Source organism: Rhineura floridana, chromosome 4, assembly GCF_030035675.1.
Source record: "Rhineura floridana isolate rRhiFlo1 chromosome 4, rRhiFlo1.hap2, whole genome shotgun sequence".
NCBI classification, from domain to species: Eukaryota; Metazoa; Chordata; class Lepidosauria; order Squamata; family Rhineuridae; genus Rhineura; species Rhineura floridana.
In genome coordinates this window covers 184,470,582-184,493,978 of record NC_084483.1, presented here as the reverse complement: position 1 = coordinate 184,493,978, position 23,397 = coordinate 184,470,582, and the positions used below count along the sequence as shown (strand labels likewise).

Here is a 23,397-nt window from a genome sequence, read left to right as displayed (position 1 = left end):
TGGATCCTGAGTACGATTTTCGCTCCGCTGCGGCAGATCTGCGTGAAACGTCTTTGGCGCTCATTTGCATAGCCCATGATTCCTTGCGCATCAGGCAAAGGAGAAAAATAGTTTTATTTCTACTTTTATTGTTTTCAGTTATGTCTAGGGCTATCCTTTTTTGTGGGAGTGACATCGCCCTTCAGCAGCTCCTTGTTTCAGCGATAAAGAAGTAGCCACGTTGGTGAGATACCATAATGTAAAGAATGCTCGCTATTTGGTTGGTAACCTTCGTAAAACGTATTCTATGATTTTCATAGGAGTGATTCCATCACTGTGGGTAATAAATCCCGAATTTTTGGAGGCCCGACGGAGGGCTGCCAAGTGGTGTGGTACTAAAAGCAGTAGTGTGTTGTTTCATTCAGCATGGAAGGTATTGTTTTAGTTAAGTTCGTCGAAACCATCTGACTTTTAACATCTACATTAATTGTTTACGGTGGTGAAATCTGCTATAGTATTTATGGAAATTATTGGAAAACTAGGAATTTTGGTGCAGCTGTGTATTGTAAATATACAGCATGCTGTCTACCAATGAACTAATGGAGCTATTGGGCTTTCGCTGGACCTTAATTCCCAAAAGCGATAGAGGCGGGGCAGTATATTGTGGGAACGGCCTCTTGCTGTAATACCCCCTTGGTTCAGTGATGTGCATAGTTAAAGTGGCGAGATACCGAAACGTCACCCGTTCTGCGGAAATGTTTGCGACAACACATGTCCCTTTTTTTCGGTGGATGGAGGGGATCATTGAGTGGGATGTTACTTCCCCAATTTTTGGAGGCTCAACGGTGCTGTCATGCACCACGGTCACTGACTCCGCCCGCCCGCCCGCCTCGCCTTACCAGGCTAACTAGAAGACCAGCGGTTATCACCTTAGCACTAGGCAGGCAAATTACCATAATGACGCAATAGAACTAGCCAGCGCACAGAAATCATGGAGTCCACCACAATTTAATATACAAAAGCAATGTAACGGGGAACCAATCAGGTTTTCAATGCTCAGCAACAAGCCTTTAGAGCGTCACTGAGACTTACTCTTGTGTAACTGTGGATCCTGAGTACGATCTTCGCCCCGCTGCGGCAGATCTGCGTGAAACGTCTTTGGCGCTCATTTGCATAGCCCATGATTCCTTGCTCATCAGGCAAGGGAGAAAAATAGTTTTATTTCTACTTTTATTGTTTTCAGTTATGTCCAGGGCTATCCTTTTTTGTGGGAGTGACATCGCCCTTCAGCAGCTCCTTGTTTCAGCGATAAAGAAGTAGCCACGTTGGTGAGATACCATAATGTAAAGAATGCTCGCTGTTTGGTTGGTAACCTTCGCAAAATATGTTCTATGATTTTCCTATGAGTACGCCATCACGCGGGTATTAAATCCCAAATTTTTGGAGGCCCAATGGCGGGCCAGTGATTCTTGTGGTACTGAAAGTAAATATTGTGTGTGTGGTTCCGTTTTGTATGAAACGTGTTCATTGAGCTATTGTCATCAAAACGATCAGACTTTGAATTATTAATTATAGGGATGAGATATTTTAGTTTTAATAAAACTTATTAGAGAATTAGGAATTCTGGTGCGCTTACGCATCGTAAATATATAGCACGTTATCAATTCGGCGTCCGCTGGACCTTAATTCCCAAAAGCGATAGAGGCGGGACAGCAATCGGGTTTTCAATATGCGGATGTATTCGGCAGTAATCACCGTTCGTGAGACTCAGTCCCACGAAATGGTGTACTGGGAATTCTAGAAGGAAACTATTTCCCCTCTCCACCCTCCCGCATCAGTCGAGTTGCACCGGAGTGAAGCGTCTTCGGGGCCTATTTGCACAAGCCCGTGATCCCTTGCGCCCCCGGAAAGGGGCAACCTAGGGATACTTTTTCACACATGTGAACGGTCAGCCTCTGTTTCAGCGATAAATGAGCAGTCGCGGTAGCAACTTAAGGTGAGGGCAGGAACTGTGGCTCCTTCTGTGGAAACCTTCGCAAAAACATTTTCTTGTGGTTTGTGGTCCGACTCACGGCTGGGCTAGTCGCGCAAAGGCGGGCAGCGTGGCTAACACTCGTGTCGCAAGCTTGTTTCCTGCGATTATAGACAGCAGGGTGCAGGCAGGGCAGGTGACAAAGGGCGCCTCAGAGCAGCTCGCCCAGCCCAAGCTGAGCTGTCAAGTCTCAAGACGGATTCTGACGGAGGATTTCCGTGGCGAACAGGCGCGATAAATACCAGATGGCTCGGGCACACGCAGCCCTGGGCCAGGCTTCGCGTGGCAACCAGGACGCTACTTGCAAGCCACCCCCGCCCCTTTGCGCAATCCGCCGAGCGACAGACGCGCTAGATCTCAACAAAGGCAGCCGTCCCCCGGATCCCGCTTCAGATCAGCATCCCGCTCCCATTGCATCCCCGCGGAAAGTGACCCAAACTGCCCCGGAAGAAAACTCCTTTCCTAGCGTTAGGGAAACTTTCCTTGGGCACGCGCCAGCGGGCTTCCCTTGCCAAAAAAAGACGCTGGCTGCCCCATGTCTTGGCACGACCTCTTCGTCCGGGAGTCGCTGCAGACGTACCTTTGCAAGCGCCTTCCAGAACGCAGACGCGGCCGAGGAAGTCGATCGCTTTTCGCTTGCCCGCGCTTGGCGCCTCGCTGTGCTGCAGGCTCCCAAGCCCGTCGCACGTGCTCCGCAATGGAGGCCCTGCAGCTGGATTTGCAGTCTTACCAGAACGGCGATTTGCATTCCAGCCTCCTCCTCAAAAGTCTGAGCGAGCTGTCGAGCAGCAGCGAGACGGGGAGGCAGGCTGTGAAGCACCAGCGCCTGCCGTCGGACAGGTGCACTCGCGAGCGAGAAGCCGACGAGGAAGAGAGGCTGCCCGCTCTGGAGGTTGCCTACGCCACCATCCTGGAGGGGGTGGGTGAGGATCCAGCTAGGCAAGGGCTGTTGGTCACGTCCCGCAGGGCTGCCAAGGCCATGCAGTTTTTCACCAAAGGCTACCGCGAAACCGTCGGAGGTGTCCGCTAACCCCGTCTCCAGCACGGATGAAAAGTCCTGTCAGTCTCGCTTCTCGCAGTTTCTCACTTTTTCCAGGCTTAAATAGAGTTCACATTTCCGCAAGTTTGTGGTTTTTTTTTAATCCTCATGAAAATTCTGCAACATTTCAGTGTGAATGTCTCCTGTTGTTGTTATGTGTCTTCAAGTCGATTATGACTTATGACGACCCTATGAATCAGCGACCTCCAATAGCATCTGTCATGAACTACCCTGTTCAGATCTTGTAAGCTTTCTTTATGGAATCAATCCATCTCTTGTTTGGTCTTCCTCTTTTTCTACTCCCTTCTGTTTTCCCCAGCATTATTGTCTTTTCTAGTGAATTGTATCTTCTCATTATGTGGCCAAAGTATGATAACCTCAGTTTCATAATTTCAGCTTCTAGTGATAGTTCTGGTTTAATTTGTTCTAACACCATCTTTTTCGCAGAGCATGATACCTGCAAAGCTCTCCTCCAACACCACATTTCAAATGAGTTGATTTTTCTCTTACCTTCTTTTTTCACTGTCCAACTTTCACATCCATACATAGAGATCAGGAATACCATGGTTTGAATAATCCTGACTTTAGTGCTCTGTGTTACATCTTTGCGTTTGAGGACCAAACACATTTTTGAATGCAGTTTTGACTCAAGTGCCCATTTTTGCAAGCATTTTCTCTTGAAAGAATGCTTTTTTGTATGTTAATTTCATGTATATTCAAGTTTATGCACACTGTCCCCTAATCTATGCATTTATGTATACATTGGTTGGAAAACTGCATTGAAAAAATTGGAAACATGTTGATTTCAAAGTATGGCTATGTAACAATGAAATGAAATCAATATGCGCAAAATGAAGCATATGCTTAATAAGTACAAACGTTCTCATGTTGTTTCTGAAAGTGCAGATTGGATAGATTTGCCTTTACATGCAAAACGAAATGAATTTCTCCCACATCCCTAGCCTCCAGGAAATGATTTTTCTCCTTTTCATTTGTTTTCTTTTTGTAGCATTCATCCTGACTTGTGGGATGCACTCGAATCACAGGTGCATTTTATATTGTGTAATTTACACATGAGTGAACCTGCAGTGTTGTCCTTGCATGATATTGTCACCTGCAAACTGTCACCTGTACAACATACCCAAATTTCAGTCAGTTACCACTTACGGTTTTCCTTCTGGAAACAACAAATCCCACTGGTGTCCAAAAATACTTGTTTACTCAATGCGCATGAAGAAGTGGGTAACATGTACTGCTCAGAAAAAAATCTGCCTCCTCTGAATAAGTGTTTTTTGGCTCAATGTGCTTTGGTAGTGTCAAGCACACTTGTGGTGACCAAAAACAAAAAAGGTTGCTGGCGTACAGAGTGACCCCATTCTTCCACTGGAAATCTCATTGGGGTCCAAATATACCCCCAAGTCAGGGAAGTGTGATTTTTTTAACAGTCTGGATGAAAGTTAAAAAAAAAAAACACAACCACAACAATCATGTCGCACTTTAAAGGCTTAACAAACTTATTATGTCAGTGTTTCCCAATCATTTTTCCCACAGACCACTGAGGCTCTTGGTAGACCAGTTAATGATTTTTCTACCTTTTGTAGCAATTGTACCGTGCTGTGCCAGATGCTGTATGAATTTTAATAGTATTTTAATTCCTTCTTTTATTCCTTATACATTGTATTACAGTTTGAATCTCATAGAACTGTATGAAGGAGGCACAATCAAAAGCCTCGGCTGTGTGCAACTACAATGTACAGACCTATTAGAAAAGGGGTTCTGGCTGCACTGTTATTCCTTTGCACTTCAACTGCCTCCTCCCCCAGGTGTGTCCCGCTCACCTTCATTCCCATCTATTGACTCTCTTTCTTGCTCTTTCTTCCTCTTGTTCTGTCACACTGCTAATCCTCTCCACTCCTTTCAAGTGCCTCCTCCCCTCCCATCACTTCTGGTCGATCCTGCTCACCTGGACAGACCACGGAGTTCTAAGAACGACAGACTAGCCACTCTAGCCACTGTTCTTTATAGGCCACCAATTATGCCGCCCGACAAGATCAGCCACACAGGCCCTTCTCTCAGTCCCGCCAACTAAAACAGCTAGGTTGGTGGGGACTAGAGAGAGGGCCTTCTCAGTGGCAGCCCCCACTCTCTGGAACTCCCTCCTGTATGATCTCCGGCATGCCCCTTCCCTGAATGTATTCCGCCAGGCCTTGAAGACCTGGCTTTTCAGACAGGCCTTCGGGACTTCCGAGGAGGGTTAATCTCTATGACTAATTGCCTATTACTCTGAACTGTCATTGTTTTATAATTTTTATCGTTTGTCTTGTATTATTATGATGTATTTTATTGTAACGGAGTTGTACGTCGCCTAGAGTGGCCACTGGCCAGATAGGCGACACATAAATTAAATTATTATTATTATTTTATTATTAGGCATTCCACGGACTATGTGAATGAAGCTTGCAAACCACTGTTTGTCTGTAGACCGCAGTTTGGAAACCCCTGCTATATGCTTTTGTGGACTACAGTCACTCTATTAGCTGTGTGGAACTAATAATAATAAAATAGAAATCATAATCATAATTATTATTATTTACCCATCCTTCACCATGAGGTCCCAGGGTGGGTTGCAACATTTTAAAAATTCAATATCAAAATCAGTTAAAACAAATTGCAGACAAGAGAATAGGATGGGTCCTAAAAATAAACTCTGTGGGTGGGGTGAAATGCCACTGGTATATTGTTTCAAAGGCATTTTCTTTTAAATTGGCACTGAACAATCTGGTCGGCACTTTAATCAGTATGTCCAGTACTGTTCCTCCCCTGAAATACTATGTCTGTGTGAGATCCATTTCTTTTTAAAAAGAAAAAAAGTGGGTTTTCACAATCCATCAGGAAGATGTACATCACAGGTAGCCAAGGTGGTGCCCTCCAGATGTTGCTGGGCTACAACTCCTGTTGTCCCTGACCATTGACCATGTTGCATGGGGCTTGTGGAAATTGGAGTCCCATGACATCAGGATGTTCTCCACCCTGGTGTACACACTTACCTGAATTTTGTGATGCAGTTCTCCAACCAAGCAATGTTTACAAAAATGCATAGATATGGGGAAAGTCTGCACAAAATGAATATATTGGTGAAAATAACATACACAAATGCATTATATTAGGATAAATTGTTTGCAAAAATGCGTACAATACAGTAGTCAGAACTGCATACAAAAATATATTTATTAGGAGAAATTTGCATTAAAATCCTGGAGAATTTTCATGGGGATTTTTTTTTTAAAAAATCACAAATTGCTACAGAAATGTGGAGAACCGAATTTAAGATTAGAAAAATGAAAAACTTGAGAGAACTGAAATTGACAGATCTTTCCATCCATACCTGGGATGCACTCCATGGGACTTTTGAGTAGAAATGTACAGTAGGGGTGGGGAACCTTAGGCCAAGGGACCACATGTGGCCCTCCAAGCCTCTGTAATGCGTTCACACATCTCCCCAGACTACACTCCTTGCTGGCCCTTGTGTGTTTTTGTTTTACTATAATGTGTCTTAAAACTCTGATTATACAGCCACAAGAGTGGCTGTATACTATAACCAGTGTGGATTTTTCGCATTCCGCAGTGTTAAATTGAAACTACTCCCATACCATTCTGATGCTTCCCATAAGCTCATTTCAAAACAGAACCTTACAAAACTTATAGTCCTGAACTCAGAAATGCTTGCTTAACAACCCTCTCAATTTTCATGGCAATAAACAAAACAGTAGAAGAGAACTGAGAGTTCAAAGTGTAAAAAGAGGGAAAAAACCCAGACCCCTTTTGGACTTTTTTCTGTCAGAGTTCTCATAATCTGTTGAAATTCATTAAAAATCAGCCATGTTCACAGAGTACCTGTAATCCTATTACTGACCTTGCCCCATACTCTGACCTTCATTTTCTTCAGTTTAAAAGTTAAAAAAATGCCTGGCTGATTTTTATTTTATTTATTTATTTATTTATTTATTTATTTATTTATTTATTTATTTTCATTTTTAAACCGCCCATAGCGAATAGCTCTCTGGGCGGTGTACAAAAGATTAAAAGTACAGAAATACAAAATATCACAATAAATAAACTGAAACAAAGAGATTTAAAATTGTAACATTAAATGCATTAAAATGCCTGGGAGCATAGCCAGGTCTTAACCTGGCGCCGAAAAGATAGAAGCGTCGGCGCCAGGCGTATTTCTTCGGGGAGGCTATTCCACAATTCGGGGGCCACTACAGAAAAGGCCCTAGATCGAGTAACTGTCCTCCGGGCTTCCCGATGGGTTGGTACCCGGAGGAGGGCCTTAGACGCTGAGCGAAGTTTAAGAAATTTAAGAAATTTTACATTGAACTAAATGATAATGTTGGGCATGCTCAGTAAGAACCCACTGCCAGTATTGTAAAAGCCAGACTAACAGATGCTTGGCTTGGCTTGGCTAATCATGGGGCCATATCCATGCCAGACCTTGATTTCACTTTAGATAGTCATGGCTTCCCCCATAGAATCCTGGGAAGTGTAGTTTGTGAAGGGGCTGAGAAGGGGCTGAGAGGAGACTCCCACTGACAGACCTCCAGTGGCCAGAGTGGTTTAACAGTCAGCCGCTCTGACTGAAGTTCTGTGAGAGGAACAGGGCCTCTCCTAGCAACTCTCAGCACCCTTCACTATCTCCACTTCCCAGGATTCTTTGGGAGAAGCCATGACTGTATAAAGTGAAATAAAGGCCTGGTGTGGATGTGGCCCGGGACAGCTTTGGTTTAAATTTGGGTGGGAGGCTACATGTGCCTGCTGTAGAATAAAAAGGTGGGAGAAACACTGAAAAGCAATTATACTGTTCACAATGTTTTCCTTTTGGAAAGGAAAGGGGCTTCCCCTCTGCCCAGTGCCCACCCACACAATCCCCTCCCCCTCCTCCTCCCCTCCCTGCCTTCCCCCAGGTCAGTTTCACCTATCTTAAACATGATTGCGCAGAAATAAATCTCCCTGAACTCAAAAAGTATGCAAATGATCAAACCCACTCTCCCTCCTATCCCCCCCGCCCCTTCACTCCCCCTTACTTCACCCCTCCCTCCCCCTCCCCTTCCAATCCCCTCCTTCCCCCTCCTCATCCCCATGGTCAATTTTACCTATCTTAAGCATGATTGCACGGGAGTAAATACCAGTGAACTCAATAAGCATGCAAATGATCAAACCTGTCCTCCTTCCTCCCATCACCTCCGTTTTGCCCCTTCTCTCCCCCTTCCTTTGTCCCTCCCCTTCCAATCCCCACCTTCCCCTCCCCCTCCTTCCGCTCCCCTCCCTTTCTCCTTCCCTCTCCTCTCCCTTCCCCCTCCTCCTACCCTATGGTCAGTTTTACCTATCCTAAGCATGATTGCACAGGAGTAAATGCCAATGAACTCAATAAGCATGCAAATGATCAATCCATTCTCAGCAAACATGCACAGGATCCCATTTCTTACCTCCCAGGTTTAAAAGCAGAGAAATTCACTAATAGGCAAAAAATCTTGCAGTTTAAGAATGTACCTATAGCCAACAGATATTTCTATCAAACTTTAAAAAGCAGGGAAATTGGGTAGCTATAGCGAATGCACCAGGGGAGCAGAAAACATGACCTCCTCTCTGAGATATTGTACTGCCCTACAGATTTGTCAAAATGCAAACACAACTTGGGTTGGTCTTTCATAGTCCAATCCATTTCCTGTGTAGCTTGGAAGAATTTGGTAACGTGCCTCTGAGCATATGGTGAGTGGTGGCAACACCTGCAATTGGCCCAAATAATAGAAAGAAGACATGTGCTGTGCTGATTTTGTTTTAGCAGGGAGGAAGCAACACTATCAAGATACAGTTGATATAGTTCAGATAGTCACTTTAAATGTGTTTGATTTACTTTGCAATTTTAGTGAAGTTTCCTATAGTAAATCATTTTCTTTTGCTTTTGTTTCTGTGAATATGTGCAACCCTTTGCAGAACATATACTAAAAAACTCCAAAAACAATTGTGGAATAATAGCACTCACTATTCTGCAGAATAGTCTCCAGTGGACATCTGGAGTGTCTCAGTTTGAACAAGATAAAACAGTGGAAGGTGAAATATATTCTAGCAAAATTCTAGGTATGCTCTATGTTTTTAATTGATCATGCCACCTTTTCTTAAGTGGGATGGTTTAAATATAGCAGGCTGAATACATGCATCTTGGGCAGGCCAAGTATGTTTTTTCCAACAGCTAGAGTAATTGCTTAAGTAGCAATTGTAAGCCACCCTGAGTTCCAGTTTTGGAAAAAGGGCGGGGTAAAAAGAGTAATAATAATAATAATCCGTCTGATTTTACATCAAACTGCAGTTTCACATTCAACTGTTAATGCGCCCAAAATAGAAATAGAACATTACCTCCAGTTTGAAACACAAAAGGCTGTCTTCACCATCATATAACATTGACCAATAAGAAGACTTTGAAAGTAATAAAAATAAATTTGACACAGGTTTCTAGGATGAATATAGAGGGAAATAACATTTTCTAGATTAGATTCTCTGTAGAAACAATAGTGACACAGGAAAGAACCAAAGACGAAAACCAACAAACATACAAAAATGTAATTCTCCAACTTTGGAGATGGCAGGTGTTGCCACCACTCACCATATGCTCAGAGGCACATGTTACCAATTTCTTCCAAGCTGCACAAGAACTTTCACTTTTTATTTTGGCAGATATTCTATTCTTTATCTAGTCAGCCTTTCCCAACCAGTATGCCTCCAGATGTTGTTGGACCACAACTCCCATCTTCCTGACGATTGGCAATGCTGGCTGAGGCTGATGGGAGTTGTGGTCCAACAACATCTGGGGGCACACTTGTTGGGAACGTTTATCTTGTGTTTTAAACTGTTTTATGCTGTTTTTAGTGGTGCTGATTGCCTTTCATGGTATTTTCTGGTGGGTTTTTACCATTTTAAAAATATTTATTTTATTGTTTTCATATATGGATGTGGTTTTGATCACATTTGTGGAAAAGTGGGATAAAAAAAATTGAAACAAAAGAATGAATATTTTCACAGGTCTGCCCCAACCCTTTTCTACCTGGCTTGAGATAACATTCTGTTTCCGATTAGTTATTCTATATTCAAGATAGAACTAGATGGAACAAAGTCCATTTTCCCCCTGTTCCATCTTGTCTTTTCAGAGATACTCAACGATGCAGTTTTCGATGACCATGACAAGATGGTGATTGTGAAGGACATTGATATGTTTTCTCTTTGTGAACATCACTTGGTACCTTTCTTTGGCAAGGTATTGGTACCTTACACATTTTATGGTCCAAGCCAGGGTTAGCCATCTGCTTTGGCCTGAGTTGATGGCCCCCAGGGGGCTGGATTCTCCTCAGTGAAGCTGCTTGCAGCTGAAGATCCATCCTGCTCCACTAGCCGTGACAGCATCACTCAATCCCAGCAGCTTGGCCTCAACAGAGATACCTGGGAGCTATTCCCCTGCCGAGCTAATGTCTCTCTGATTAGGTAATGGGAGACTGTCCGCAAGACTCTTCTGCTGTGTCCTCCAAAGACAAGGGCACCTAGAGAAATTCTAAGAATTGAGAAGAAGGGCAGTAGTTCACTGACAGAATCCATATTTTGCATATAGAAACTCCCAGGTTCAATGTCTGGCATTTCCAAGTAGGGCTGGGAAAGATTCCGGTCTCAAACCCTACTTTCAGTCAGTGTAAACCAGGAGTGGCAAACCTGCAGCGTGCAGGCTGGGTCACAACTGCAAAGCTTTTGCAATGGCCTGTCAACCCCCATCTTTCTCCCCATAGCAGTGCTCGACTTCTCCACCAAATGTAGTCCTGTGATAAGTATGATGTGTGTATGTGAGTATGCTGTGTGCCTGCATCTATGTGGCTCTCGAAGGATTGGCCACAGACCCAGCACCAGCAGTTGGCCAGGTTGGGCACTGGCCAAGGGCCTCTGCAGCTGGGAGGGTGGAGCTCCAGCTCTGTGATCTCCCCCAGCATTGGGTTGCGGGCCACACAGGGCCAATCTGCAGTGGCGCAGATTGCGAAGCAAAAGCTCTGCTCTTCCAGCCATCATTACTCCTGCATGTGCGCACAGTTGGCAGGTGCTTTAATAGTCCCATTGCGTCACCTTGTGCATCAGTGCATCAGCACACATGCGTGCCATCACCCAAGATGGTGGTGGGACATCAACACGCCCTGCTGCCATATTGGGTGATAGTAGGCATGTGCACTGATGTGTGAAGTGACACAGCCGGGCGTATTTAAGTGTGTGCACGCACGCACACACACACACAGAGGGAGGAGGCAGGGGCCTGTGGTGGGTTGGTGCCAGCCCTGGTTGGCCAGCATTAAATGCTGCCCTCATGCCAAAACCAGTTAAGCAATCCTGGTGCAGATAATACTGAACTAGATAGACCAGTGGTCTGTTTTGGTATAAATGCAGCTTCCTATGTCCTTAAGAATTCTCTATGGTTTAGAGTTCTGTGGGTGACCTCTAGTCCACACTGCTCAGTTGAGCTATTATGAGTTACAAACACAACCAAAAAAGTGAAGAACTAACACGCACACATACCCAGTTAGATTTGCTGTCTTGGTTTTCTTTTGAGGGGATAACGTCTGCTTCTGAGCCAACGGGAATAAAGACAATTGAGTTTGAAAGCTTAGGAACTGAAGGAAGTATCCTCAAATGCTTTGGGAAAGGGGATGCTTTTGATTATCCTTGCCCTTGGCAGTCTGATTAGGCAGGCTGCTGTAACCCGAACCCATCATGCAAATCCACAAAATCCCTTTGAAACTAACAGGAATTGTGTATTAGTAAGATTTGAAAATGGCTGCATTGATGGCTAGAATGGATTACCTGATTCCAAACAGTATTTAGCTCCCTCTAAAACTCACTGTTGCTTTTTGTCCTCATTGTCCTCTTCTGCTGCTTCCCAGATTTTTCTCTCTCTGCACTTCCTTCTTCTTATTTCTTGTCTCTCTCTTCCTTTTCCCAGCCCTCTTGCTCTGCTGCTTATTCCAGGAAAATTATCACCAAATATTTATTGAACATTAAGCAGCATTTTGCAATGTGCACCGTTATAATAATATCTTGCCTTGCCCTATTTGCAAGCAACGTGTAACTTAGCCATGCAGAGCTTTTCCTTGAATACCACAATAGTCACTCTTGGTGGTGTCCTCTGAATACTATTTACTGGGGGACACAAGTGAGAGAGTGCTGTTGCATTCGTGTTTTGCCTGTGGGCTTTGTGTAGGAACCTGGTTGGCCCCTGTGGGAACTAGATGGACTTTTGTTTTGATCCAGCAGCAGGGCTGTTTTTACAATTTTAATGGTGCCTTGTGGGCCACTCACTGTACAACTTGTGCTACAAAAACGTTACAAGGTGATGGCTTTCAGTGTAGTGTAATTTGACAGAAGTTTGCCTTAACATGTGAGATGTCCTGCAGAATAAAAAAGTGTGAAATTCATGGCATCGTGTTTCTTCAGTAGCAACATCGATTCCACCCCCAGTGACCCTGTGGTGAGATTAATGGGGAACGGGCTGTTCTAAAGAGGATCTCATTACATATTCAGCACAACTGGCAAACATGAATGTTGAGACCCATCCACTGAGTGAGGTGGAGAAACCCATTCTCCCAATCTAACTGGGTTGAGCTCTGTGTATGCGTGTATGTGAAATCATGCTAGCTTAGTTGTAGAGCATCTGCTTTGCATGCAGAAGGTCCCAGGTTCAATCACCAGCATCTGACTTGGTATAAGGTGGACTCCTCTTTTCCTATGTAGAGGCAATCATGTGCATCCAATTTTGTAACTGCATATTCATCATTCTTCTATCTCCTTTTAAATCTGCAGGTGCACATTGGATACTTACAAGGAAGAAAGTGGTGGGCTTAAGCAAACTTGCAAGGTTCTTCTTGTTAATCTTATGTTCTTACCAATTTATGGAATTCAGTGATGCAACATGTAGAGACAGCCTTAGATGACTTCAAAAGGGAATTAGACCAATTCATAGAGGATAGGTGATATCAATCGCTATTAGCCATCATGGCTGTATAAAACCAGAACCTCCATGTTCAGAAGCAGTATGTCACCATATATCACTTGCTGAAGAGCACTAACAAGATACAATAATTGTCTTCAGGCCCTCCTTTAATGTTGGCCTGAACGATGAAGCGTTGGTTTGATCTAGCACGACTCTTGTGTTTTTAAGTACACATCACCAGACGTTTGCTCACCACTTTTTGTAAAATCAGAAGTTACATACAACCTTGCATTTCGTCTGGGATGTTAGCTTGGAAAGCGGGTTTGTGTATTTATCACACTTACTCTCCTTAGCTCAGGGTGCACATAGGGTTCTCACATTTTAATTTTTGCAACAATCCAGTGATGCAAACAGTGATGCAAATAGAACTGTGCTGTGGTATCTTGCCCAGCTCCATGTTTCTGTATGATGGCATTGTCCCTCCACTTGTCAGAGGCAGCATGGTGACACCTTTCCTGCAGTGTTGGAAGCAATATGGCTTTGTATACCGGCAGCTGGGAATCAGAAGTGGGGAGAGTGCTGTTGCACTCGGGTCCTGCTTGTGGGCTTCCCATGGGCATCTGGTTGGCCACTGTGAGAACAGGATGCTGGTCTAACGTGGCCCTTTGGCCTGATCCAGCAGGAAATGTTCTTAAAGGCTTGACAGCTGCAGCCTCATAAGCAGGCTCAGCTCTTCCTGTTTTGCATTTCCATTAACATTTGCTGTTCTTTTTTTTTATAACACATTATTTATTTTCTCTTACTGTTATCCATCTTTTCTCCCTCTAAAATTGTTGAAATATTTAGCTGAAGGCTTCAAAGTTTGTATGTTTTTTGCCGTATATGGCAACTCTCCTTTCTTGCTAGCTCCCATATTTTGCTCTAATACCACCTCTAGGAGTCATGCCGGGACAAGGGTGGCTAGCCTGTGGCTATCTAGATATTGTCAGATTATAATTCCCATCTTCCCAGACCATTGGCCATGCTAGCTGGGGCTGATGGGAGATGGTGCCCAGCAACATCTGGAGGAGCAAAGGTTAGCCACCCCTGTTCGAGGACATGAATTCCCAGACAGTGTACTCTGAGAGGACTTCTAGTATGCTGTGAGAAATAAATTACTTAAATGAGGGATTGAGAACCTCTGGCCCTTCAGATGTTGTTGAATTCCAGCTTCCATCAGCCCCAGCTTAGCATGGCCAGTGGTCAAGGATGTTGTGCATTGGAATCCAACAACATCTGGAGGGCTACAGGTTCCCTATCGCTGACTTACATCATTAAGACTTAAAGGCAAGAACAGGCAGATGAGGATCTATTGGTAAATATCTCGGTGATTTGCAGGTGTTTTTTTTTAAACTTGTCTTTAAAAATATATATATATAACAAGAACAAAAGGCTTTTTTAAAAAAGATAGCAAGAACAAAAACCCAGTTAGGGTGTTGAAATGAAGAAAGTTGAGGGGAGGGAATCAGGATTGGATTTTTGTGTGGAAGGATTGGGAGCTCAGTTCCAGTACTAAAAAACAAATTTCTGGGTTGAGCAAGTGATCTTCTCAATCATCCCAGAGTGCAGAATAATGGGCTCAAGTTACAGGAAGCCAGATTTTGCCCGAACATCAGGAAAAACTTCCTAACTTTTCGAGTTAGTAAATGGAACCAATGGGACCTAGTAAATGGAACCAAGTACTAGGGAGGTGGTGGGCTCTCTGGCACTGGAGTCATCCAATAAGCAACTGGATAGCCATCTGTTGGGTGTGCTTTTAGTTGGATTCCTGCACTGAGCAGGAGGTTGGACTCGATGGCTTTATAGGCCCCTTCCAGTACTACTATTCTATGGTTCTAAGTGCATAAGACATAATTCTGTGGATGCCCTCATGCTATTTTATACCTGGCTCTGGTTGGTGGGCCTTGAGGTTCTATTAAAAAAGAAAAAAAGAGTAGATCCCACTAGCATGAAGTCTGCCTATGCCCGGTTTGAGGCGCTTGTGAACTGAAAGGACTCAGCCACAGAAGAGAGTGCCCACTGAGCCTCAGCCTGGTTTACTGCTCTTGGCGCATCTCTGCATGGGGTTCATTAGATCAACTGATCATTCATTCGCACACTAACACATGAATTTGCCCACCTTTAGAACAGGCTGCCTATTGAGTCTCTAAACTGGCCACTCCTGTTAAGTTGCTTCCTTATCAGAAAGGCGACTGCAGACATAAGCAGGCACAGAAGCTGGGCTCCTGGAGAAAACAGGTCTTGGTTTAGGGAGGTTCACGTAACTCCTCCCATGTTGAAAGAATATGTATGTGTGTGTGAGGGGGGGGGAGGGTGAATCACATGGGCTAGCCTTCCCCCACCAACTGCAACCATGGGGGTCACCACCTGCAGTGAAAACACCTCCTCCTTTCTGAAGGTTTGGCCAGGATGGGAAAGGAGTTCTACTTGCATACTCACGGATGCATGTAGAGTTCCTCCAGGCAAGGAAAACCCAGCAGTATTGAAGTAGAGGCCTTAACTGTACAAGCCAAATGTGCAGATGGCAGGTAAGCAGTTCAGCTGCATGCATCAGTGGGGTACATCAGCAGAGGGCAAGGCTAACCCTCAACCTCACTCACATGTTCTTTCGGTGCGTGGGGATGGTCTTGTGAACCTCCCCTTTTTCCTGGTGTAGGAGTGAGGCATGAACAAGCATGAACAGTGAACTAGAGCAAGTATAAAATAGGTAACCACAGAAATGTGATCTTGTAAACTGCAAATGTGAATCCATTTCATTTATTCTAGTGCTGGCACAAAAATCCTCATTTTACGCTCACATTCACATGTGAGAGAAGGGCATTTTGGCTGGTTTTTTTCTCGGGGGCAAGGTAATAATAGTGCTCCTTGGCTATGATGGCTGCCATTTTAATTTCCCAAAAATAACCTCAGAATGATGCTGTGGAGTGCTGGGGGGGGATGGCTGCTGCCCATGGAGGACACCATTTTAACATCCCAGATTGAATGCCCCTTCTGTAATGGTGTTATGCAGTGACATGGTGTTGTTCTAGCATTCAGGGGAAACTAAAATGCTAGCTGATAGGAGTTGGGGGGAGGGGGGCACTAGTGAGTTTTGCCCTCTGTTTTCAAAATTTGCCTCCATACCCAAAACGCAGGAGGGAAGGCAGTCTTTTCCTCTTTTGCCTGCAAAAACTTCACCACCAACTTCCAAGTTCAGGTTAAATTTCTCTTTTAGAACCTTAATTCATTCAAAGATTAATACATTAATTTATTCAAAAGTTAGGAGGTTATCCAAAATAATTTATTCAAAAACAAAACAAGTGTATATGTTATTAAAATGCAATGAGCATGTGTTTAATTTTTCCAGCTGATTCAATACAATGTCTTTTTTCAATTCTTTTTCTAGTTCAGGAGCGACTTACCAAACAGATTGCCCTGGCAATTACTGAAGCTCTGAAACCTGTTGAAGTGACTGTGGTCATTGAAGCATCGTAAGTTAAGAATTCCTTGTCCAATTTGATTTGTTGGGTCACACACACCCCAGTCTCGTCTTTCACTGGGAAATGGGAGGGGTTTTTCCCTGTATAATTACTATAAAAAAACCATTCTAAACAATTTAAAAAACCCACCAACCTTACATTGGGTTGATCTTGACTTACTTAGTTGAACATAGCTTCCATAGAAATCAATGGGACTTCTTTGATTATATTTTTCATTCTGCTTCTCAGACAAATATTGTTCTCCAAAGCAGCTGACATTTAAAAAAATCAGTATCTACTTCCAAGAGACAGGGCTTGCTGTGATTATCTGTGACTAAAAAGACAAGACAGGCAAGGGAGGGGTGGGAGAGAAGGAAGAGGAAGGGGATCAGTTTGACAGCACCAGAACAAAGGCCCCATCTACACTATACATTTAAAGCAGAATTATACCACTTTAAATAGTCATGGCTTCCCCTAAAGCTTTTAATGTATAGAGTGCTTTTAATGTATAGAGCAGATGGGGTCAAACAGGGAATTGTAAACAGGCAGCTATATCCAGTTGGAGCCAGTCTGGCCTTCCCTTGCTGGGGAGGGTGTGTGGCATGTGCCAGCTGACCCAGCAGGCCTCACTTCCTGTCAGTTAACTCTGCCTTTGCCAACCTGGTACCTTCCAGATATTTTCAACTACAACTCCCATCATCCCCTGTGCTGGCTGGAGCTGATGGGAATTGTAATCAAAAACATCTGAAGGTCACCAGGTTGACTAAGGCTGAGCTAACTTCTCCCACTGATTTCAATAGAACCTAAATTCAACTAACTCAGGATTGTATCAACATGACCCATTTAAACTAATGGACACAACTATCTTAGATCCATTCATTTTAGTGGATCTATTCTGAGTAGAACTTAGTTGGATACAATCCTGTACACACTTGCCTGGAAGTAAATCACACTAGACTTAGGTCCAAGTAGACTTGCATTGTCTGGATTCTAGCCATTAAAACACCAAAAGCTGCTCTGAGCGTGGTTTACCACAGAAAAATAGCATGCCAATAAAAATGAAGGAATGCATGTTATTAATCAATTCTGCTGTCATTTTAATACTAAAAATGCCTCTTTGAATATCCTTCACAGGTACATGTGCATGATCATGAGGGGCGTTCAGAAAAGGAACAGCAAAACCGTCACCAGTGCCATGCTTGGAGTCTTGCGAGAAGATCCAAAAACTAGAGAATTTCTCGCCTTGATCAAGAATTAACCAAGAATTAATTGCAGCCCTCTCTGGATTTGGATCCCACACTAAAAAACCAATTGCCAAGACATAATTGCCTTATGTGAGCCAGAATCTGCGATGTTAAAAAAAAGTGAAAGAAAAAAGAACAAGAAAAGAAATAATAATATCACAGCTTTGTTCTCACTTTTGGGTAAAACCTCAGAATGTTGCTAAACATTTGCTAGGCAATGCAAGTACCTAACTCCATTTTACAGCACAGAAAAGAGGTATCCCTGATAGGGGAGCATCTTGTGCCCTAAAAGCCAAGGCCTCGCTACACATTGCATCTTTTAAATATTTGAGAACAAAGCAAGAGATCCTCCCCAGAGTTCTTTATGCATTGCAGAGAGGTACACCTAAACGGTAAAATATTCATGCAAGAAACACATTATTGCAAAGGGGTATAATATAGCTACACTTGACAGGGACCAAGGATTGGCTGCAGGTCCCTGTGGCTGGTAACACTAGTGCTGGCCTGGGGGCTGAATGCAGCCCTCCAGCCCTCTCTGCCTGGCCCTCAAGACTTTCCCCAAGCTACACTTTCTCCCAGGCCCTACCTCTTACTGGCCCTGCTCTGTGCCCTCCTGGAGTACCTTTACCTGGCTGGAATGTATTCTTGAGTTGTGATAATGCATCTTTCCTGCCTGGATGGAGAAAGGTGTGTGTAAAAACCTCTGACTTTTGCATGGCCATAATGTAGCCTATTGTACAAAGGTAGAGAGTCACATCTGTTGTTCTGCCCACTTTTGCCTCTGGCCCTTGCCCACTGCTGGCATTGCAATTCCCAGAAGGTTGCCCATGAAGGAATGTGGCCTTTGGCTAAAAAAGGTTCCTCACCCCTGCTGTAGTGAAGACCTCCTACAAAACAGTCACGGGAGAACAATATTAGATTACTCAAGTCCTGCAAAGGCAAGAGACCCTCATGCAGAGCAGTCATTGCTTGCAAAGGAAACCTTAAGATACTCAGAGCTACCAATCGCTCCTGACATTTCAACTCTGCTTGCTTCATTATGGCCACCACAGTGCCAGTGTATTCCAGCAACCTCCATCTTGAAAAGCAGAGACGGAGAACTGGTGGTCCTCCAGATGTTCTTGGACTCCAGCTCCCATGATCTCTGATCATAATTTCTGATACCCTAAAGAATCCTGGGAATGATAGTGCTGAAAACTCTGTTAAGAGGTATGTATCTCCCCATAAGAGCCCTGTTGAATCAGGTCAATGGCCCATCTAGTCAAGCACTAGCCAACCAGATGCCTATGGGAAGCTTACAAGCAGGACCTAAGCACTAGAACAGTGGTTCCCAAACTTTTCCCCCCATGGACCACTTGAAAATTGCTGAGGGTCTTGGCAGATCACTTAATGGATTTTTTGGTCTGTTGTAGCAATTGTAACGTACTGTGCTAGATGCTAGATTTTTTAAATGTACTTTTATTGCTTCTTGTATTTCTGATACATTGTGTTCCATGAAATTCAAATTGTAATGCAACAAAATAGAACATAAGATATAAAAGAAGCAATAAAAACACAATTAAAATTAATACAAATGTTGAATGCGATGGATGTGCCATCTCCCACCTTCAACCACAGATCCAAAGTCATGCCACAGACCACCTGAATGAAGCTCATGGACCAGAAGTGGACTGCAGACCACAGTTTGGAAACCCCCCTGTACTAGAGCACTCTCCCCTCTTGTGGTTTCCAGCAACTGGGATTCGGAAGGATGCTGCCTGTGACCATGAAGGCAGAGCATAGCCATCATGGCTAGTAGCCATTGAGAGCCTTATCCTCCATGAAGTTGTCAAAGCCTCTTTTAAAGCCATCCAAGTTGGTGGCTTTCATTGCCATCCTCCCCCACCAGCATTAGTTCCCAGAATTATCTGGGGAGAATAAGTAACTAGTTTACGGCTCTTAAGAGTTAGGATTATATTCAGCTAAGTTATTGCACAATGACTTTCAGGAGTACCATAAAACTCCCCCCCCATCCACCAGATCTGCTCTGGGTTTCCCCCCCCCCAACTCTCCAGAATAGATTTCCAGGGGTAGAAGATGTGGGGTTGTGTTGTGGGAAGTCATTCCACTTGTGCAATGACTTAGCTGGATACAAATCTCATCCCCTTTGAATGCAGTAGGGCTTACTTCAAAGTAAAATGCATTAGACTGGACTGCACATGTCCAGTGTAGATATGCCCACAGAAAGCATCTAGCAGGTGATACTGTACCTATTACAATCGCCAATTTTCTAATGGATTTGTGCCCCAGCATCTTGACTGAAGGGAGGAAACACCCATACAACCTCCATTTCCATGCACACATTCAGCTCAGAATGTGAATGTAAGCTTCTATGTAGGTGCTTGTATGTAGCTTTAATGTAAAGAGATGGGTGGGTAATGCAATCCTTTGCACAGTTCCCAAGGAAGAAGCCCCACTGAACACAGTAGGACTTCTAACTGAGTATAATATATACATGATTGTGCTGTGTTGCCTGTGATTTGATTTAAATCTTGTTTTTAAATTAGATACGCTTCTCTCCATCAGTTCTGTTTACTTAAATGTTTCATCCACTGCAAACACATTTTTGGGCTATGGCTCTTTATGTTACAAAAATACTGTAAACACTGCTGTATCATCGTCAAAGAACTGTATAGCACAACTTGAGATGTGGCTTTAAAAGCCTAGTGACTTGAGACACAAAACAGGGCTGGCATTTCTTGAAGAATATTCCTTTGTTAAGAAAAAAGCTTGTGATGTGTTGTATGTACTGTGTATACACACTTAAGAGTTCACTTAATTCAGTTGTGTGAGAGGAAAACAGGGTTGCACTGACTTGTATGTTCACTGAGTGGCTCTTTGTACAGGGACACATTGGGAACAGCACATTCCCACAACAGCAGCAGAAGCTTCAAAAGACACTCTCCTCTTTCTCTCACCTAACAGTTTTATTTTTACTTTTAGTAAGAGAAGATAGCTTGCATAAAAGTGGTGCTAAAATGCCTGCTAACCAAACAATGTTGTGTCACTATTTTAGATTTATAAAATGCTTGTAATACAAAGCTATAGTTTGGGATTCCAACCTCTTTGTTACAATTTATACTAATTAGTTGCATTGTACTAAAAAGATTCAAATCACTACATCAAGAGCTACATATTAAGGTCTACATATTGTGCTGTGTTGTTGTCACATTATTTTGAGTATATTTATAACAGCAGTTTGAGCATATTTAATTTGGTAAGATAGTCCCAGCTACAAAATAAAAAGTGGAAAATGGGGCGTGAAATACTGTATGCTCAGCAGTGCGATTGGCTAAATTGACTGAATGCCTTTTATCAGGAAAAGCAAAAATGAATAAGTGATTGTAGCATAATATGGTATGTATTAGGTGCAGATGATATCTTGAGTTAGATTTGACTTGTGAGAGGTAAACACTGCTGTTGCACATGGTTTACCTTTTTTCAATAAATGTGCCAAGCACAAATTGAAAAATTTGTCAAGAAATATGGTGTATACCCTGGGGCATGTATGTGATTGCTATAACTATTATGCAAGACTGCCTTATTGCTTTTATATGTATAAGTGCCTTTAGGAGGGTAAGATTTAATAGTTAAGCTCATAATGGTGTCTTCTGTAGCTTGGACACCTGCCAGAGAACTAGTTTGTTAGAAGATGAGGTTGCGGAACAGTCAATGTCCCTCAGCTGGGCCTTATCTATGAGGCTAGATGTAGCCTCAAGGACACCTCTTTGAAGCTCATCTAGATAGCCACTAACGAGCTGCATGTGCTGAGAACTGGTAGCACATGTGATAGGAGGCTGGTAGGGAGGGAAAGGACCGTTTGATGTACAGTAGCCTTGGCACTGATCCAGTTAGCTCTAATGAGCTACATGTGCCAAGGATGGGCTGCACGTGTGAGGCGTCCTTCCCTGGCTCTCCCTGTCAGGTTCCTACCTGCTCGTGGTTACTGCCTGTCTCTAGGCACCACCAGGGACTCCACCAGTCCGGACCGCTCTCTCTTATGATTTCTCTCCCCGCTCTAGCACAGATCTCAACAGAACCCCCTGCTAGGCAACCACCAGTAACGTCCCAATACTAGTATTCCCAGAGACTCTGAATACTGGTATTGTTATTCTCTTCACCGCTGCCACCATTTGTTACAGTTCCCCTTCAGCCTTGGTCATTACCTTACCCTCCCTTCTGGTCTGTGAAACCCCAGCCAAGGATCAGGCCTTTGGTAAACCAAATTAAGTATTTATTAAAGATAACAAAGCTAACAAGATTAACAAGATTTCTTCTTAAGGCACATAAGCATATGGTTTTACTCAATACTAATCCGAACTCCACCTCCCTCCTTCTTCACGCTCTCCATCAGGTGCCTTGACACTCCAGATCAAGGGACGGGGATACTTCAAAGATAGTGAGATAACAGCCATTGTCTATTAGGCATAGGGCAGCTTTGATGCCTAGTCTGATTAATGATGTACCCTGTCAAGATGTGCCGATTTGATGTTAGATATAGCTAATGATGCATTCCGTCATTGTGTATGCCTTGCCAAGATTTTCTCTATAAAAGGTGCCTGTGCCGTGAGCTCAGGGTGCAGACCTTAACGCCTCTATGTGAGAGACCTTCGGTCTGTTCCACTGGGTAGGCAAGCCTGTTGTGGCCCAGCTCAGCATACAGACTGTAGGTGCCCATGTGGGAACCTTGCAGCCTGTTCCATTTATTGGGTATGCCAGTGTGCTCGCTAAATTACTCAATAAACGTCTCCTTGAGAGTAAACCTTTGAATCTTCCTCCTTGATTCTATGGTACTGATCCTTACAGTTTGAAGCAGCCCACAGCTGGGGCTAATACATATGGAAAACTAAACAATGGCCCACAGACTGGAAGTGTTCCATATACATCCCAATTCCAAAGAAAGGGGATTCCAGGGAATGGAGTAATTATCGAACTATTGCCTTAGCATCCCATGCAAGTAATGTAATGCTCAACATTCTATAACAAAGGCTCTTGCCATATATGGAGCGAGAAACGCCAGATGCCCAAGCTGATTTAGAGAGGGGCACCAGAGATCATATTGTAAACATACATTGGATAATGGAACAGACCAAGGAATTTCAGAAGAAAATCACCCCGTGCTTTATAGACTACAGCAAAGCCTTTGACTGTGTAGATCATGAAAAACTATGGAATGCTTTAAAAGAAATGGGGGTGCCACAGCATCTGATTGTCCTGATGCGCAACCTATACTCTGCACAAGAGGCTACTGTAAGGGCAGAATATGGAGAAACCTATTGGTTTTATCACCCTATTTAATCTATACGCAGAACATAACATATGGAAAGCAGGATTGGACCAAGATGAAGGAGGTGTGAAAATTGGAGGGAGAAATATCAATAATTTAAGATATGCAGATGATACCATACTACTAGCAGAAACCAGTAATGATTTAAAACGAATGCTGATGAAAGTTAAAGAGGAAAGCACAATAGCAGGACTACAGCTGAACATCAAAAAGACTATAAAGTAATGACAACAGAAGATTTATGTAACTTTAAAGCTGACAATGAGGA

At 43.5% G+C, this 23,397-nt stretch overlaps 1 protein-coding gene and 1 long non-coding RNA gene across 3 annotated transcripts; both read left to right on the top strand.

Annotated features, from left to right (window-relative positions):
- Positions 1-307: 307 nt before the first annotated feature.
- LOC133383884 (uncharacterized) lies at positions 308-23,007 on the top strand. 2 transcript variants are annotated; one of them, XR_009762424.1, is made up of 6 exons: positions 308-412; positions 1,223-1,307; positions 10,253-10,359; positions 12,933-12,987; positions 16,487-16,571; positions 17,694-23,007. It is a non-coding gene; the product is annotated as an uncharacterized LOC133383884 (long non-coding RNA). The 2 variants fall into 2 exon arrangements; XR_009762423.1 differs by having other exon boundaries at positions 308-1,307.
- On the top strand, positions 2,373-3,772 carry LOC133383883 (GTP cyclohydrolase 1-like). The gene has a single exon (XM_061625440.1). The coding sequence runs from the start codon at positions 2,547-2,549 to the stop codon at positions 3,039-3,041; it is 495 nt and encodes a 164-aa protein (XP_061481424.1). The 5' UTR covers positions 2,373-2,546; the 3' UTR covers positions 3,042-3,772.
- Positions 23,008-23,397: the final 390 nt, after the last annotated feature.